Source organism: Pseudomyrmex gracilis, unplaced genomic scaffold (assembly GCF_002006095.1).
Source record: "Pseudomyrmex gracilis isolate BER0280 unplaced genomic scaffold, ASM200609v1 scaffold_86, whole genome shotgun sequence".
NCBI lineage: Eukaryota > Metazoa > Arthropoda > Insecta > Hymenoptera > Formicidae > Pseudomyrmex > Pseudomyrmex gracilis.
In genome coordinates this window covers 147,511-166,751 of record NW_018020670.1, presented here as the reverse complement: position 1 = coordinate 166,751, position 19,241 = coordinate 147,511, and the positions used below count along the sequence as shown (strand labels likewise).

At 36.0% G+C, this 19,241-nt stretch overlaps 3 protein-coding genes across 6 annotated transcripts; 1 reads left to right on the top strand and 2 right to left on the bottom strand.

Annotated features, from left to right (window-relative positions):
* Positions 1–451: 451 nt before the first annotated feature.
* Positions 452–4,417, bottom strand: LOC109855300 (probable G-protein coupled receptor 139). 3 transcript variants are annotated; one of them, XM_020429396.1, is made up of 7 exons: positions 3,925–4,417; positions 3,628–3,797; positions 3,378–3,550; positions 2,957–3,197; positions 2,707–2,889; positions 2,441–2,618; positions 452–2,321 (listed from the first exon to the last, which is right to left on the bottom strand). In XM_020429396.1, the coding sequence occupies exons 1-7, from the start codon at positions 4,026–4,028 to the stop codon at positions 2,000–2,002; spliced, it is 1,371 nt and encodes a 456-aa protein (XP_020284985.1). In that variant the 5' UTR covers positions 4,029–4,417; the 3' UTR covers positions 452–1,999. The 3 variants fall into 3 exon arrangements, with proteins under 3 accessions (XP_020284985.1, XP_020284986.1, XP_020284987.1); XM_020429397.1 differs by having other exon boundaries at positions 2,987–3,197; XM_020429398.1 differs by having other exon boundaries at positions 3,378–3,522; positions 3,628–3,822; positions 3,925–3,990.
* An 882-nt stretch (positions 4,418–5,299) lies between these two features.
* Positions 5,300–11,333, bottom strand: LOC109855292 (cysteine-rich hydrophobic domain-containing protein 2). Of its 2 annotated transcripts, XR_002250280.1 has the most exons (5): positions 11,029–11,333; positions 9,992–10,202; positions 9,707–9,823; positions 9,436–9,615; positions 5,300–7,739 (listed from the first exon to the last, which is right to left on the bottom strand). XR_002250280.1 is itself a non-coding variant. In XM_020429381.1 (4 exons), exons 1-4 carry the CDS (start codon positions 11,145–11,147, stop codon positions 9,565–9,567), a joined length of 498 nt encoding a protein of 165 aa, XP_020284970.1. In that variant the 5' UTR covers positions 11,148–11,333; the 3' UTR covers positions 8,604–9,564. The 2 variants fall into 2 exon arrangements, 1 of the variants encoding a protein (XP_020284970.1); XM_020429381.1 differs by lacking the exon at positions 5,300–7,739 and having other exon boundaries at positions 8,604–9,615.
* Positions 11,334–13,292: 1,959 nt separating this feature from the next.
* Positions 13,293–14,790, top strand: LOC109855277 (chymotrypsin-like protease CTRL-1). The gene is made up of 4 exons (XM_020429355.1): positions 13,293–13,351; positions 13,742–14,079; positions 14,186–14,412; positions 14,623–14,790. The coding sequence occupies exons 2-4, from the start codon at positions 13,746–13,748 to the stop codon at positions 14,788–14,790; spliced, it is 729 nt and encodes a 242-aa protein (XP_020284944.1). The 5' UTR covers positions 13,293–13,351; positions 13,742–13,745.
* Positions 14,791–19,241: the final 4,451 nt, after the last annotated feature.

The following is a 19,241-nucleotide window of genomic DNA, read 5'->3' as shown; positions in this document are numbered from 1 at the left end:
ATATATCGGGGTGATATCTACAATCTACACTTAGCTTAAAACGCGTTTAAAAACTTGCACCCTCCTCCCTTTGTACTGTTTGCAATATTTTTTTAAAAAAACACTCTATTAAAAAGAGTGATGCAAAACATATATATGTATAAATTTTCTTTCTTTTTGTTAGCTTAAAACCTTATACTTCGCATAGGTAAGAGATTTACTTTTTACTAATCACCTTTTGCATATGCTTTAGTTTTTTAATTGTTTTCGAAGAAAGGAAAAAGAAGGTACAGAGACATCTCTAAATTTTATTTTATTTTATTTTGTTTTTGAATCAGTTTATCATGTGATGTAAGTTTTATGTAATATATATGTGTTTCATTTGTGTGAAGTTATATTTAATTAATTATAGTTTTGTGTAAATGTCGTAAAATCTATATTTTACAAATCGTCTATATTTTACAAATTTTTATTTATGAGGATAAAAATAATCTTTGAAAATATATTTAAAATTATATTTTCTTAAATGCAAAGAGAAATAATTGATTATGAAGTGGAACCTGCTTGTTACTTCAAAATCATCAAGTGAATTATCAAGAAATAATTATATAAAACTTATAACAAATTACATTGCTCTATAATCATATCCATAATTTAGAGATGATTTACATATCTACAATTTATTTCAGGTAATTTATATGTAAACATTGGGTTTTACAAATGATTACTTGTTATATTTATAGAGTTTAACATTTACGCGAATGTATAAAACAAAATCACAACATAACATATAAACTTTTGTTAGCTCGTCGATTTGAAATTAAAATAGACCGTAATCTCGAAAAAATCAGTCATTTTGTAACTCCTCGTTTATATATCTTTGTTAGTATTTTGATATACCAAACTTGATAGTACATCTTTCCTATTTGTACACTATATAAAAAAATTAATTAATGCATATGTAAAGTAAGTGTTCCATTTAAAAATAAATTGTAACTCAAGAACAGTTATCTCATATACATATAACATGATGTATTATATATATATGTATATTTTGTCTAATTTAGAATTATTTCACAGTAAAACAGTTACCAGCATAATGATGGTACATAATATTTGCGAATGTGCATAATATGAAGGGAAGAAGAGAGAAAAAGAAAATATAAATAATTCTTTATTTAATATCTGTGTTTACAAAAGTTATAAGTAGTTTTGTATATGTGTATATTTAATTACAGCTACATGTGCGATTTATGCGTAACCATGCTTGATAAAATTAATTTGGTATGCATGTGTATGTTCAAAAATGTATTTGAACGTTTCAACACATGCATAAATTTTTCCTCAGTCACTAGATAACAAAAATGAAAATTTATCGATTACCTATCGTATTTTACCTATCGTTTTAAGTTATTTTGTATTAATGTTGAATGTGTATAGTTTTATATATACACACACATACATTGTGTGTGTACATTGTATATATATAAAGTACACACATACATATATGTATACTTTTATAAAATAGTTCACCCGAAAAAAAATTCTCATTAGAATTAACAGTATTAACTGGTGTACGATATAGTGATATTCCAGTTACATCGAAGGTCTACATTGGGACCAGGATCTTAGTTGATAGGATTAGAAAAGGCGAGTGATAATAGGAAAAAATTGAAAGTTATATCGAAAATTGTATGTAATAACGAAACGTTTAGACGTAATTAAATCACTAGTTAATTCTTCAAAACTAAGCTGTTTTACAGAAAACGCCTAATATGCGATGTGATATTTTGCAATGTTTAATGTGTAAACACACACAACACAACACACATATACATACACACACACAAACACACATATTTCATGTGTATACAAAATAAATCTAAACAAAAAATAAATAGAATTTTCTGTATCTAAAAATTGTTTTCGGCAATCAATTAAAAGGCAATTTATAAACCTGTGTATAAAAACATTTCTATAAAAAAAAAAGTGTCTTTTCTAATCCACTTTGTTATTATAATTAAGTAACATTATCATTTCTTTCGTCGACATTATTTCTTGTAATATTATTGTCAATAAATTCTTTATTTCGCAAGATGGTTCTTGCCAACAATACACCGAAAGAGCGTATTACTGCCAAATGTTTATGACAATTACTGCAATTTAAGATATCCTTGTGACACAATAAATATGAATTCGCGAAATTTTTCAACGCCCGCGTTACAACTCTTCTAAACTTTTTCCCCGTGAGACAGTATAGAAAAAAGTTTATTGCAAAATTCCAATGATATATATGAAAGAACAAGCCACGACACCATTTTAGAAACATTTTTTCTTGCATCCTGAAAAAAAAAATAATGCTTCTTTAAAATACATATTTTTACACTTTACAACATATGTGTATACGTAATGTTATTTATTGTGTATAATTTGTATTCTCTTTTTGTATAATATCTTTTACCAATGTATATATTGTTTATTTTCTTCTCCAGCGGGATAACTGATTAAGATGACGTCCCAATAAAGTCCCAATGTTTCAACTATTCCGAGCGGCAACATTAAAATCAAATGTACTATAGATACCGCAAGCAACGTCCTGCTTGAGCTGTGTGGTTTTTTCCTTTTATATCTAAAATTATCTAAGAGACGCAAAATTAACAATTACATATGTGTTATACTCTGTTAAAGAGAGAAAGAGAATATATCTCGTAAAAAATGATGACTTACGAGTTAATTCGTTGTGGATTTTGTACGATTTTCTCATGCGAATAATCAGCAGCACGTTGCCGATGGATATAAAAAGCAACGGAAGCCATGTAGACAATGCGATATAAAAGTACATTGCACTACCCCACGGCTTTATCTTCTCTTGACACGGCACAAATTCGAAAACGCTGTCAGTTTCGTATCCTACAATCGGCATATTCTATGTATATTTGAATAACAAATTTATATATATATATAACGAGAAACATACGATACGCAAAACGAGAGATATACACTTTACCGCCAGAATATAACTTGGTTAATGATATTGTAAAGCTTATGCATGCTAAAGTGATGATTATGACCGCGGAGCAATTCTGACATCCACGAGCGCCAAATGGAAACACTATAGCGATCACGCGCGTCCACGTGAGGGCGACGATCAGCCAGGTCGATGTAAATTGAAAAAGTTCCATGCACACGGAACTCATGCCGCACAAGAACTTGTTGTTCTGCAGCAATGTCATTGTTAGAGCAAGTAGTTTATATTACAATCAAAGTTAATAAAAATTATATTATCCTTGGATATATAAATGTGTGTAACAGGAAAGTTTTCTGTAGGGAAGTAGGAAGGATTAGCACGTAGAGTATTGATTGACGCGCAAAATTGTGATTGCACACTCGATATTTACCATAAAGAGATCGTTAACAAATGTGGAGTGCGATTTTGCGACGCTGACTGCATAATTGAAAATTAACGCTCCGTTGTCCGATATAGCGAGCGCGCTCAGATAAAGCGACAAATTGGAGTCACACAGAACAGGTGTGCTCAACATACTAAAAGATACAGTATTTAGCAATACACCTGTGCGAAGTGGGTTAACAACGTTGTATGAAAAAAACATATCAAAAAATCACACCGTGCGCAATGACATTTCTTACCGAGCGCTATGATAAACGGCGTCACGTAGCGGAGCAAGAAACGTACGAATTTGACGAACGGTTGCAATGACAACCAGTAAGATCGCACCTCGCAGGGCCATTTGTTCTCCAATTCCGGTTGAGTGGAATTGTGAATGAAATCTAAGACTGTTACGGGAGGACATTTCGTTCTAAAATTTCACAAGAGATACACATCTGTGTGTAATTTGAATGCGATTATTTTTTTCACACGAAATGAAAGAGAAAACAAATTGCATTTTGACGCAGCAAGTCGTAATATGGTTTTTTTTTTCTTACCTGGACGTGCTTGTCGGGAAAATTACGTTTGAATTCACCGGTTGCGACAACATAATCGCGACGAGTATCAACGCTCGGATGTTTCTATCACGCAGCAAAATCATTTTGCGCGACTAAATAAAGGAACTTTGTAAATTTGAGTGCAGTCTGTTACTACGTCTGAAGAAGAATTATCTCTGCTCCGTAGCACAGATACATGATCAACAATGGGGGCTTCCTTCATAATTAGAAGCTGCGAAGCATCTGTTGTCGATTATCATAACATGACGTAGCGTTCTAATTAACATTTTATTTGTATTACTTATACATTGCGGTAGGAGTGCATTAACACCAAATGACATGATACCGGGGGATAGCGATATGATTACAAATGAGAACACTACGCTTTATTAGACTAGATTTGTTCTCTCATTTATATTAGATCTTTTATTACATTAGATTTATTTGTATATTGTGTTTGGAAAATGAGAGAGAGAGAGAGAGAAAAAAAAAAGAAAAAGAGAGAACACAACTAAAATTGTGCTAAAACATTTGTTTTTTTTTTAAGTAGGAATGAAAAGAACTTAAGAAAATATTTGAAGAGGCTCTATCGTACAATTGCAAAACTTTATTTTTTCTTTTTTACCTTGAAAACTATATAACACGGTTACAATAAATTTACATGACTAACAAAAAAGATATGCGCGAAAGATAGCAGAAAATTAGTCGTCGTCATATAATAAACACAGTAGCGGTATATTGACCGTTAATTAAAAGCTTGAAACAGTATATTTACGTATATACATATACATATATATATATTTTTCATATTTGTTGCATTGTTGTCTTGCATCAATGTTACAATTCTTTAAGACTTCTATCCATCGCAAATTGATGATATGCTATTTCGATTCAATTGTGTAATCTTGTGCACCGGTTTTGCGAGTATTTATTATATATTATTACTTTTGTTTACTGCGTAATATATATAGCATATATATATATATATGTATATATATTTATATGTATGTAGAGGAACCACTCTCATTCTATACAAATATAATTTTTTAACATGTATATTATTAACATATAATATATATTTACATTTATATGATTCACACAAATTCACGAGTGAAAGGCACATGTTAAAACCACGACAGCTTTGATAATAAATTTCGCTATTTTCAATCATTCTCGGCCGCGCGCGCTAAGAATGCCTTACAACTATATAGTATATAATTCTCCTATCGGCTTTTAAAATGTAAATAAATGCTTTGGCAAGTTACACATCTAAATATAACATAATGTACAGTTTAATATATGTGTGTGCATGTGTGATATGTTCTATATATATATATAAATTTTTTTCTGTTGATTGATTCGACGTTACAATATTTTTTGCGTGCGATGTATATTTACACCAGAAAAAAATATTCAATTTTTGTAACATACATAAATTTATAGAATTTGTTTAACATGTCCGGCATCAAGTCGCGTGAATTCTCTTTTTTAATTGTCGATATAATCATTATTCATAATATTCTCTTCTCGTACATAGTTTTTTTTTTTTCTATCTAGCAAAAATATATAAATTATTTTTCTCTCTTCTTCCGATGGTTCGCAAAAGGGCTCCAAGATTTGTTAGAAAACGCTATCCGAGTATTCGGACGAGCGAGTAAAATTGTGACGTCTCAAATTGAGTGAGATCACTCAAATGTTCGAAATAGTATGTGAAAAGTTGAGTTTTTTTTTCTCAAAACCGATCTTGGACACCCGAATCTTGGAAGCCCTACTTCGCATACTTGTCATGTCTACAACCTTCGTCAATATATATATATATAATATAAATTATTACATTTCTATGTACTGCGGCGCAATATATAACATCGATATTTTATATAAATTCAACTTGTCGTTTCCCTACTGAAAAAATATCTCCGTTCCTTGAGAATATACTATATATTATGTACATTCAATCCTTTTTCAATTAACAACAAAAAAAAACAGATTTGAAGATGCAAACCAATGTTCGATAATATTGGTTTCCATGCGATAATGTACATGTATACATGTACATACATATATATATATATATATATGTATATATACATATGTATATGTATACACACATCTGTTCGGTTTTATAATTTAGTATAAATACATCTTGTTTAATCTCCATACACATAGACACTCATGAAAATGTGCGATGCACTGAACGATATGAGCAAATAGAAAGATCTTTGTTGTGTTGCTTTGTAATGCTTTGATATTTCTTTTCATTTACACATGTAGTATAACGTATTAGCTGAATTTTTCTTCATATAAAACAACGTGAGATTGAAAAATAGTTTTGAATTACATAGAGGTGTACTTGCTCGCAAAATGCACAGTTTCTGAAAAATGAATGTCGTTCAATCCTTCAAAACTATGCGTTAAATTACGCATGAATATCTACTAATTAAGTCTACGTAAATTATGTAAACTGTGTGCCACCAAGCAGAATGTTCGCAATTTTTCTGATTTTCTTCAAAATAAAGAAGATCGTATTTTCAAACTTTGTAATTACGCCATTGACATAAAAAAAAACGTTAATGAATAATCGTAACGTTGTTACAATTATTCTAACAGAATTGTTTTTTTTTACAATTAACACCGATTAATTGCTATGTTGCTTGTAGATTTAAAATCTATGTGTGTGTGAGATACTGACCAGCAAAGCAATTTCATTTTTCTTACAGAGTTTACATAGTTTAAAATTTCTACATGGGGGGAGGGGGGAAATCATGTGACTATAATGACTTTGTATACTATGTATACAAAGCTATATATGTAGACTTAATTAAATTCTTAGTCGATGCTTACACGTACTCTAAAAAATAAATTACGAACTAATTGAATTAGTTGCAAACTAAATGTAGTGACATTACTTGTATTTTTCTGCGTTACTTGGAGAAAGTGTTTGATGAAAAAGAATAATTAGACCGTGTGTTGATTAAAAACGCGAATAGGATACGTATTGGTTTTTAATCGTCAGCAAGATTAAGTGTGTGATCTTGTGAAGCGAGGAATTAGTTTTTTTTTGTAAATAGGATTTAGAAAAATCCCTCATTAAAAAAAAAAGAAAAAAAAACTATTCCTCACTTTGTCAAATTTGACACAGCCTTATTTTTATTACGCGCTATCAAGAGAACCAGATAACCAGATTGAAAAAAGCATTTCTACGCATGGTTCCATTACACAGTACATTTCCGTTTCCTATACATAGATTTGTTCAACAAATCTATTAAGAGAACATTAGCAATATCTAAAAAAAAAACACAATAATGAGATAATGATTTGTTCGAATAATATAAATTTTCACAATCTAGCTCATATATAAAACGTTTTTTTATCATTCAACAACAAATTATTCACTATTTAACAGATCATCGAGAGAGTATAATCGTTTTTACAAAACTGTTTTCCTCTTCAGCAAAATTGATAATTCTGTTCTTTGTAACATTTCACAGAACACATTACATGACAAATGTATGATTATGCACACGATTCTCATACATATAATTGAAATCAAGAAGAAATATGGCAATACGTCATTCTTATTAAATCTACGTGACACAGATGTATCTAATTAAACGGTTTTGTTGACTTTGACTTAGTTACTTTACGGAATAAGTACAAATATTAAAGAAACACTCAGAGTGTAAAAATCCGACATCTTCTATATAAGGCTTTGATGTAGAACCTCATGAGATAAAGCACGAGAGCGTTATAGTGTAGTAGTTGATTGCGATGCACATTCGAATTGGAAACTAGTCTTTTGTTCTCGATCACAGCCACTGAACAAGCAACAGAAATACATGTAATGTTGTTTTCGCATATATATTCTTCTGCATAATTCTTCAACAAATTACTTTTTCACGTTTTACGGACGCCAGATAATGAGTGACTTTGCTCGATTCTAGTATATTCACATCGGTGCAAAAGAACAGTGCCTGACTGTATATCGGCTGCATCGCGTGTTAGACGGAAGTTATTAGTTAGAGAAATATCTGCGTGCGGAACCATATTAAACTGCGATGTAAAGTAGTGCCTGCACAACCGAGTTGCTTAATGTTTTGCGTGGGAGACACACTAGTCTGATATTCTATATCCTATTGTTATTTTACACACACACAGGACATAGAATATTAACTGACAAAAATAGAGTAAACAGTACTGACAGCAATGCCACTTAAATATATATATATATATATGTACAAATTGTGAGATGTATTAATTTATTTACAGAACTAAGATAATTTACCGATTAAACATTTGCCCTACTTTTTCTTATGTAAAAAATTTATTTAAACTTAAAAAAAAAAAAAAAAAATCGAACGTGACAAGAGAAATATCCATGCGATAAATTTGTTGCGATTTTTTCTAGCGTCATACGCGAATACAAAAATACAATGCTGTTTATGCAAAAACTCATAATGTTGACCTTCAACAAGAGCCAACGGAGCTCATTCAAGGCAGTCTCCTACGATATTTCCTGTGTCCTTCTGTGACCATATAATTCTGCACTGATGCTATTCTCTATGAGATCGTACTGTTTGCCCTATTACAGACCACTGTATTTCGCAACTGAAGTTTCACTTTGTGTCTCGTCGATATATATGTATATATATATTTTTTTCTATTTATATTTATCAGTGATGTTTTTTGTTTTGTGTGTGTTTTTTTTTTTTTTTACTATCAACATCTCCTAAATCTACACTGATATTCTTATCTTCAATTAACAACTTACACATGCTTCCTCATCTCAATAATAATTCATTTGTGTTAAAATATCTTGTCAAATTTGTATCAGAAGGTAAAGCTGAGCTTTACATATATATCATACTTTCTAATATCACCGTGGTAAGAAATTAACCTATAGTTAAAATAAAAGAGCTTTCTATGTTTTTTTTTGTTTTTTTTTGTTTTATGTACACGTACACATTATGTACAATGTTGATGCACGTCTAAGCGATGTGTCACACACAACAGTCAGATTTATCAGCGAGACCTGTTTACTTTTTTATTATTCATATGTTCGTTGTACTGAATCAGATTAATTTCTTACCTGAAATCTTAAACTCTATCTGTTGAGTACGGTTACCACTGTTATAAGGAACTCAGTAAAAACAATTGAGATTATTACATTTCCATGACAAAAAACAAAATCATAAATAAACTTATTAAACGATATTTTTTCGGAGCAAGATTCTCTCGTTAAAAATAAAAAATTTAATAACACTAAAAAATATTTATACTAATCAGAATTTTAATCAAATATAAAGACTATTTAAAAAAAAAAAAAAAACTGATTCATTAATTTATACCGTTGTTGGTTTTTCATTTTAAATAAATATGAACACCTAGAGCAGTTGTTTTTCTTTTTCAACGATCAAAACGCTATTCATTGTAATATCGAATTATTGTACTGTGCATTCCTGTTCATATCCACGGTATTTACAAAAATATGCGTATATAAGTACTAGGAAGTACCTATATCATCTCCTAGCGGCACTTTAGCTTCTCTGTACTTCTTTACGTGTCGATTGCACACTTGACTATTAGAGATTTAATTTGATGAATTTTATTAATTGCACTGCTTTACGTCCAACACCCGATTACTTAATCGGGTTTGTAGATTGGAATTTTTGGAATAAATTCTATTAAAAGAACCTGTAATGTGAAAAATAACTTATCAAGATCCGTAAAAATTACGGTTACATACACTAGTTTCTCTGATATTTTCATAAGTTTTTTTTCTTACATATTCCATCATAGATGAGCTATCGCATCTTTGTTTTGCCAATCTCCAATGCAATCCCAGTTTATGGTAGAGCCTACTGTTTTCCCATTCCAACAGTTTGTTTAACGAGTGCTGAGTCTGAGATAGAAAGACAACGCATCATTATCATTTTTTTCCATATTCTCTTGTTTTTGCACACATTTGTACACGTATTTGTAAAGTGTACATATATGTATGTACTTAAACACTATACCATACTTAAACTCACAAACTTTGTTTGACTAAGTAGTTATTACCCTTACTTACCCTTTTGCTCAAACAAATGACAGGCCACAATGAACATCCTAGAGTACAGCAGCAACATACACAACCGCAAAATAACCACTTAACATTAACAGGTAAAGTTTTTTTTAACACACTGTTTATTCTCATAACAGTTGCCTTAAACTCTTCTGGAGCCACACGAGACATGAGGCCATTAGGAAACTCCGATTCGAAGCGATTACTGAGACCAAACCTAAAAAAAGAGTAAAAATTGTCTAGATTAATGATAACAAATCCTTTATCACACATATATTTATATTTAGATAGTAATAAAACAAAGACTACATATTCGCAATAAGAAAAAATCAATTAATTACTTTTATTTTTTGTTTCCAGCTTTTTAAGTGAATCCAAGTTAATATAACCTTGTATAAAAGTTTCAAAAAAAAAGCTAACTCTCTGAGTTATCAGAAACATAATTTCTACTAACATATTATTTTAGATTAAAAACGTTTATTCAGCGTCAGAGCGTTCTGCTGAATAAACAATATGCAAGAATATCATCAGAATTAAATGTCTTCTATCAGACAGTCTCATAAATATTTATAATGTTATTAAAATGTAAGTGTATACACCACCACACTTCGTTTTTCTTTTTCTTATTCAGGCGGTTCTAATCTCATAGTCACGCATATACGACCGTAATGTCATATATTTCGCACATTTGTTAACATGTAACTCCGCTTCCCGAATAGGGAAGAGAAATATGTATGCGCGCAATGGTATAAAATGTTCAAAACTACTCATGTACTACATGTCACTACTGTCAAATATCTACTTGTCAATTATCTGTTTAAAGAGAACTCGTCAAACAACTTGGAACAGGAAAATATTCCGCGATTTAATACGTGACGAGAAATTAAAATGACCAAAGAGAGGTGTAGTCTTTGTCTAGGCACTGTGGGAATATCCGAACACAACAAAGAAAGTTTGCGCGCGCGCAAACGGTCATCATCTGTTCTCCACATGTGTCGCTCTCTTATGTTGTTTTGCTGATGATGCGTATATATAAAACTTACACTGTCATATTGCCAGCTCCGCGGATGACGATCGGGTCCGGCACCATCGCGACGTAATGCTCTTCCAGATTCTGCTCGTTCTCCTCCTCTTCCTCGTAGATCGCGTCGAAATCCGCCATCGCGATGCGAAATCCAACGCGGTTTCTTCTCGCAGAAGGAAACGTGCTCGCGACGGACGTTTGTTATTTTCTGTGCGTACGTGTGTGTGTGTGTCTGCGTTGATGACACAACAGCGTGCGTGCGTGCGTGCGTGTGTACGCACCTCGTTCTGTCGCAAAACTGGCCAGGTCGACGACGCGCGACGCGACGCGACGCTCTCGCGTGCGCGCTTCTCGCTCACATCCCCGCCGCGACGAGCTTCCGGCACGTCGTCACGCTCGCCCCGTTGCGATTAACACAGGCGTCGCTCATCTTTTCACTTGGGCACTTTAGGCGCTATAGGCCAGCTGATGTAGGCCCCGCACGATCGACCAACTGCGCGACGCAAACGCTGTCGCGCGATTTATTATCCGTTCGTCACAACGAATCGTCTCGCTCGCTTCTGTGTCCCCGCGCAAAACGTTGCACACGTTCGCGCGACGCGTAACCACCGCGGACTACGTTGTGCTGCCTCACGCAGCTCATCAATTTTTTCCTCGCTTCGATTACAGGTCTGCCAACAGCGCGGAACGCGATGACACAATGGACGCGTGAATCGGAGCGCGTGTGTGTCAGCACTGCTCCTGGTTTTGAATGGCGTCAATGGCGCAACCGGAGCACTGACGAAAGCGTATCTCGCTCTCTCAGGTGTTGGTTTTTTTTTCTTTTTATTTATTTATTATTGATTGCGCTTTCCGCGCCGTCAACGAAGAATAAACACGTCACTCTTTTTGGTTTTGCTTCTCTTCTTGCTAGATCTCTAATTGCGTCACGTGAGATTGATTCATTGACGCTGTTTGAATTTAAAAAAAAAAAAAGTGTGAGATATGAAATATATACTATATATATATACATACACAAGTGTTGTTATATTCTGTTATATATTTCTCTTCTAATCGACTGCTCTTGACATTCTCCTTCTGCTTTTCTAAATACTTGTTTGTTTTTGTTTTTTTTTTTTTTTTAGAAAGTACTTTCTCTAATGAATATGCGCGACATATTTTCTGGTTTATTTCCATTTCACTTTTCTTGTAGAAATATCAAAAAAAAAAAAAACACTTGGCCAGCACAGCTGATCATGTTTCAACTCCTCCGACTAATCGGTCGTCAAAACGCGATCCGAGTCACGATGAGTAACTCTCTTTGCTCGCGGTGTGTCTAAAAAAAAAAAAAACATGAATAAAGTTACGCTGATATAACATTGCACAAGTTTTCTAAGTCAGTTCACGGTAATTACGCTTTCTGTTTGTAAATATCAGCGCAGAGCGCGCTGTTATGTTAGGCTCGCGAATTAGAAAATAATTCGGCAAAAAACTCATTTAGTTTTAATGCAATCTATAAGTTTTAGCCGCCGCTGTGAAAGAAAGCGAACGAGTATTGCGTAACGGAGAGAAGGTTCGCGCGCGATCGGGAGAAACTCACGCGCGCACAACGCACTAATCGCGAACGGCGATTAATTTAAGCGTGGCGCGAGATGAGAAACGATCGGTCGTTGAATGAAATGATAAGACAGAACGATGATTCATAACGCGCAGACGGTTTGGCGCGCGCGCAAAAATGCTCCCGAGTCATTACGAGAGAGACTTTTAAGCGCATTTCAATCAGAGTGCAACGGCCGCTCAAGTGGAAACCGCGGAACTTGATCAGCGGCGCAACCAAAACGATTGCTAATCAATTCGACGCGACGATTGAAATTAACAAAAACAAAACAAAAAAAAAAGGAAAAAGAAAAAACGCCGACGCCTTTTCTGCTGGCGATGCGTTAAGACTCGCGCATTTCGCAAAGCTGATAATCTCGGCGAATTCGCCAATCGAATGTAATATGTTTATTATAAAAGTAAAAAAAAAAAAAAAAATGCGTGCGGAGCAAAACTTCACGCTTGCGACAATACTGCGACGGCAATCGATTATTTTTACGACCCGTAGGAAAAGAATTGAAACGGCATTAGAGTTGTTGTTTTTTTTTTTTCGCGCAGATACAACACAGTTTCTCTCCGAGAATTGCATCTCGGACCGAATTATAAATGCGGCCGAATCGAACAAATGTTCGTTAGTTCGCTCGCCATGGATTCGCGGAGCGCAAGGATTTCCGTGTTACTTCTGATCGTTGTTTTGACTACAAGTTGCAAAAATGTTCGTTCTCAACGTTTTAACAGCAAAGACATTGTTATCGACATTAATGAAGGTGACATTACGATCGATGATCAGTTCTCTCACATCGAATAGCGAGCGCACGTATATCGCGGACGGATTTCCGATAAAGCCGTGAAAAAAAGTTCGAGGATGACATTTTCGCCTTGTCCGTATCTATTTTTTTTCACCGAAGAATCGATGTAACGTAAAAATAGTCCTCCGAAAAATTATCAAACGAAAAACTATCAACTCGGATGTTTGACGCAATCATTTCGTTGACAAAAAAATATCTCTTGCATCTCACACGCGTGTGTGTGTTTCGCAAAATTTTCATTCAATCGGTTATTGCACGCAGATATTTTTGTTTTTCTACACAATAAATAATAATTGTTGTTTTACTCTGCAAATATTTTTTTTTTTTCCACCGTTGCCGAAAAGCCAGGCATATGGAGAGGATAGCTGGCGGAGGTTACGCGAACGAAGGTCAATTTCCGTTCATGGCTGTCGTGCATCGATTGATTGATGGCAGAAGGGTTTCTCAATGCGGCGGCACCGTCATTTCGGAGAGATGGGTGTTGACCGCGGGACATTGCATCGCTAGGTTTCCGCGACGGTTCTTTGTGATATTCGGCATTGTCGACAAGTCCGGGATCGGTTACAGTGTCAACAAAGGACCCGGCGTCGCGATGATGACCACGCGCGCTTTCGTTCATCCCAATTACTTCTCCAGCAAGAACGACATCGGATTGTTGCGCATGCCGCGAGACATTCCCTTCTCAGGTAAGAAAAAACAAATTAGCCCATCGCGAACGATGCGACGGAATTCCAAAAAAAAAAAATAGGCGCAATGTGTTGTTCTCTGTGTTTTAGTAATGTTCCATTTTAGAAAAAATCCAACCGATAGATCTGGCCGGTCCGAAGGAGGGCAAAGTCTTGGCCGACACGATGGCTTACGTGGTCGGATGGGGTCGTGACGGATTCAGTCCGACGGGAACGAAAAAATTGAAGTACGCCCTGATGCCGTTAATTTCGAAACGTAAATGCGTCAGATACTGGAGGGTGGATTATAGAAATATATGCACGCAACCGGGACTTGGCAAAAACGCCTGTCAGGTAATATTTCATATTTCATTGTATGATATGAAAAAAAAAAAAAAAAAACAGGAAAGAGAGATATAGAAATAGAATATAAATATATAGAATTTATAATTAATAATAATAGAATATAATTGTTATATATAAATTCATCTTTATATATATGAAGATTTTTTCTACTTGTCAATGTAACGTTATTTTTTATTTAAATAATTTATTTTAATTCAGGGTGACAGCGGAGGTCCTCTTTTCGTAATGAGAGACAATCGGCCGCTGCAAATTGGCATCGTGAGTTACGGGGACGCGAACTGTCCGAGCGGCAGACCCGGTGTGTACACCAGAGTAGCCGCGTTTACGGGATTTATTCGACTGGTTACTGGAATCGAATTTTCTTAGAGACGCGGTTTTGCGTTTCCAATCTGTTTGGAATTGAACCAATCGCATTGACGACCAATTCAGTTTCGGAAATGGTAAAACCGAATTCGCACAACATTATTGTGTATTTTTAATCTTTTTTCTCTCGTACTCACTTCTTTATCCATCGAGTTGTATTCTTTATCCATCGAGTTGTATTCTTTATCCATCGAGTTGTATTATCCGTTAAGTTAACTCACTCGGCAATCGAGATTCCTTTCTTTCCGAGCAACGTTCCTCGACAATTTCTATATTATCGACACGCGCAAGATACACACATCGACAGTGTCACGCGCAAGATACACACATCGACAGTGTCACGCGCAAGATACACACGGGGTTACGTCTTCATCCAATTTTTTTGTGTAGAAAATACATCAGGTAAAAAATTTGCGGATTCATTGAATCGAACGATAATTTTTAACATATTTCAACACATTTTTTTATATAAATTGAACTTTGCAATTAGCTCTTGTAATCTCGACACACGATGGCGCTATTGGTTCAATAGGATAGAAACGCGGCAAGTCGATGTAATATTAAGTGACAAAAGGTCAGTATTATTTTTTTTATTGATAATTAATGCGATATTGTGCATATCAAACGTTGTACACGATACATGCAATAGAATAAATTTACTTGCATGCGCGCGCGCTAATTTTACACGATGTAATAAACAATATATATCTATTACGTAAAGAAATAACATATATTTATATAAGTAACGAAGCGAAATGATACGTCGTCGTTTTTGCATACGACCCGCATTCGTCATGTCATTCGGCATGTGTCATGCTTCTTTCTCGTAACTGTGCTCTCCTCGGAGACGTGTACATAGTAATCACCCGACATCGGCCGGTACAGTTAAAATGTGATTAAAGCGGTTACGGATGAGAGAGCTGGCGCGATTGCGGCGTCGATAAAAATCACGGCGAAACACAGAGGCGAGGAAAGGCGATGAGATACGATTTATAATTGTCCGGGGGTAAATGCAGAACGAAGTTGCAACCTGTCCGTCGTACAGCCATTACCGCAAACCCATATTATAGCGGATATACGCCGGAGCTTCTTCTTTAACCGGCCGACCTGCCCGCCCGCTTCGGTGACGATCCGGCGAGATCGCAGCTTCCTGAATGTGTGCGATTCGCGACGCGCGAAAAAAAGAAGAGATCGCGAAATTTTTCAACAAAAACCCTCGCGTAACTGATACGGTAATGCACTGTTGATACGCCGATAAAATTCGGGAACTTTTTCTCTCCGCGCTTGAAACTGAGATACCGCAAACCGAGTAAACGAAAGGAGATTAAAAAGACTGGCGATAGTTTTTAGCGTGTTTTTTTTTTATTATAAAAATTTCAAGCTATATCTGTTAATAATCATTGCTGAAAACATTCCTTAATCTCAGTTTTAATTATTATATTCCTTAACTTATTGTTTTTTGTTTTGTTTTTCAAAACGACACGTGCTGGATGGTTACACGTTTCGCACAGATATAAGTTTGTGTTATAACGCACTATTTATTAGCAACTTGAGCAAATTATAATTAGAACTTCAGCCTGTGTTTATCATTGTGTCTTGAATTCTCTTATTCGACGTGTAATTTACGTGATAATTTCCCGTGCTATATAGTGTAATTATTTAGCACGAAAGGGTGGGTCTTCTTTCTTGCAAACACAAAGGGGTTTCGTTGCTTTGTGCTTGCAAAGAGGAATTGTTCCAGCCGAACGCTAGAGGTTAATTCTGCTGATATAATAAGCGCGCTTTTATGCAGAGGCAGACATGCCATTTTTATACATTTTTACACGCCAATTTTACGGTCTGCTGAAGCGGTTGTTGTATGAGCGACGATTGCGCGGGCTCTCATTCTTCAACTCGTCTTTCACGGGTTCGCGCAAAAATTGGAGATCCGTGAGAGTTCTCTCGTCGTAAGTTTTGTTCATTTCAAATCTTGGTCTTCGCTTCTAACCTTGGTCAAGCGGAGTCACAATCAAAATAAATAAACAATTCGCGTGTATTTGTATTAATTAACCTGGCTTAATGAAGTTTTTGAACTGTTATGTGAAATTGTGATTATATTTAAAGAAAACCGTAGAACAATTGCGCAGAAACACGTGGTGTGTGTGTGTGTGTGTGTGTATTACACGGCAAAAACGTGTCTGAGCTAATAGTACCCATTATAATATCTGAATGTGTGTTATACATAAACATGTTCTCCAGGCAGCGAAAGCAGTCTGTCACGATTTAACATCGCTCATTAACCCCGCTAATAATAACTCCCTCCCCTCCTCCCTCATCATCATCAGGAAATCGATTTCGTCTTAATCTTAACGCTTGTCTCTTCCGGAATACGGTACACGTATTTTTTACGTTCCCCAACAAATTATGTTTTCCGGAGAATAATTAAATTTCTACGTAATCTAAAACGACAATTACATTTGTGTATTTGTTGGGAATCTGAGAATTGACGTTTTAGCTTTTTAATCGACGAAAAAATTTCAGAAACATCGTGACATCTCGAATATAAAAAACAATTTCATGACGCGCTTCCGTGTATCGAGAGACGTTTTTCCGCGACTTTTGCGAGAAGATAATTGTGAGAAAAACATTTCGGAGATCCTGAAAAAAAATCGCAATCTAAACATCAAAAATACACTCCTCGACTTATCTCTCGAGTAAAATAACATTTTATTTCGGTCTTCTTCCCTGGGCCATTTCTGTTCCGAGTCTTCAAACATCGACCGTATTGTCGACCCGTTTTGCGCTCGACGGTCGATCCAAGCCTGTCGTGTGGATAAACACACAAGAACATTTTGCGGAGTACACGACGAGAGAGAAGAGAGAGTCTTCCTTTTCCTCTCTCTCTCTCTCTCTCCGCGCGCCGCATGTAAAGAGGGAGTTAAAAAGACGGCGATTAGTCAAGCGAAATCGTCCATCGCGTCTGAACATACGAAGAACACATGCGGACCCGAGTTACGCGGCGGCACCTCTCGAAATAGAGAAAGAGAGAGAGAGAGAGAGAGAGAGAGAGAAAGATAGAAAAAGATAAAAAGAAGAAAAGAGCAGACGAGGCGGCAGGGGAAGTCTCGACAAGACCGAGAGCACCGACTCGACATTCTTTTCGGCTAACCGCCTACTTAATTAAAACAACATTAAGCCTGCCCGAGCTTGCGCCGAGAAACGACACTGTCCATGGACCGTGGAACAGACAGACGAAACGAGAAAGAGAGTTTCGCGGCGAGAAACGGGGCACGAACGGGGAAGGAAGAGCCGCGCGCTGCTGCGAAGAAGCGACTTTTAAATCTCGGCTGCAACTCTGCCGCATCTCTGCCGCTGCATCGGCTCGTAAAGTGCCGCTGCTTATTAAATTAGCCACGTCCAATCGATTCGCAGATTTTGCCGAATCGCAATTTCTAAGATTCGTTAAAGACGGACGGACACGTTCTTCGAAGAACTCGTCGTCGATGAGTTTCTCTTAATTAGGACGTTAAAAACGTCCTGAGAATGAGAGATGTCGTTGTGTATTTTTTTTTCTTTTTTTTTTTTGTTTTTTCGACATGCCGCGTATCGTTGAATTTGCGCGCGAGGAGAGTCAGAGACGTGGCTTATTATTTCATAATTACACGCATCTCTCGTCGGTTGATTATTATGCGGTATGAACCGTGTCACATTCGTTATTGGAATTTGGCAACGTTCTGGCCCATGTGTCACACGTCGCGTCGGGTTAGCAAGTGTCTATTAACAAACCGCTGATTACTTAACGCGCGGGGACATCACCATTTTCGCGATACGTGCGAAATGCGCAGAAAAAAAAGTGAAACAAGTTTGTTAGATCGGCTTGTCTAAGCGCGTCGAGATTTATTTACCGACGCTGCGTGCAATTTATTTGTCATCCGGCGCTCGTTCAATGATTCATTAAATCGCTATTAAATCAAATAATTACATAAAGCTCATTTTTGTACGTGTAAGTAAACTCGAGTGAAATTTTTCACAAATGAATTTTTGCCAACCGTGATCCAATTTTGTAATATCATTTCTCGTTTGTTTCTTTTTTCTTTTTATTCGATCGCGAGCGGTTAAACTCGCGTTCCACATTTCACGCGCTATAGCGTTCGGGTAATAACGCTTTTGATTTCCCGTTCGAGTTGTCACACGCGGATATATAGCATTTCCGCGAAATCGAGCCGGTCACACCGCGGCCGTTTATCGCGTGCGTTACCGCAGAGAGTTGAACCGGTAATGGACTAACAACTCGGTTCGCGCGAGCGCGCGCGCGCTAGAAATAGCGAGCGCGCACGAGGCTAGCCAATTAAACGCGATGGCGAGAGGGTTCTCTTCATGGCCGTGACACTTAGCGGCCTTAAGTAGCGAGATTTAGAGGCGGCAGGTGCTTCACTCTCCGTTACCGGGGCGGAGGGGGAGGGAGAGGGAGAGGC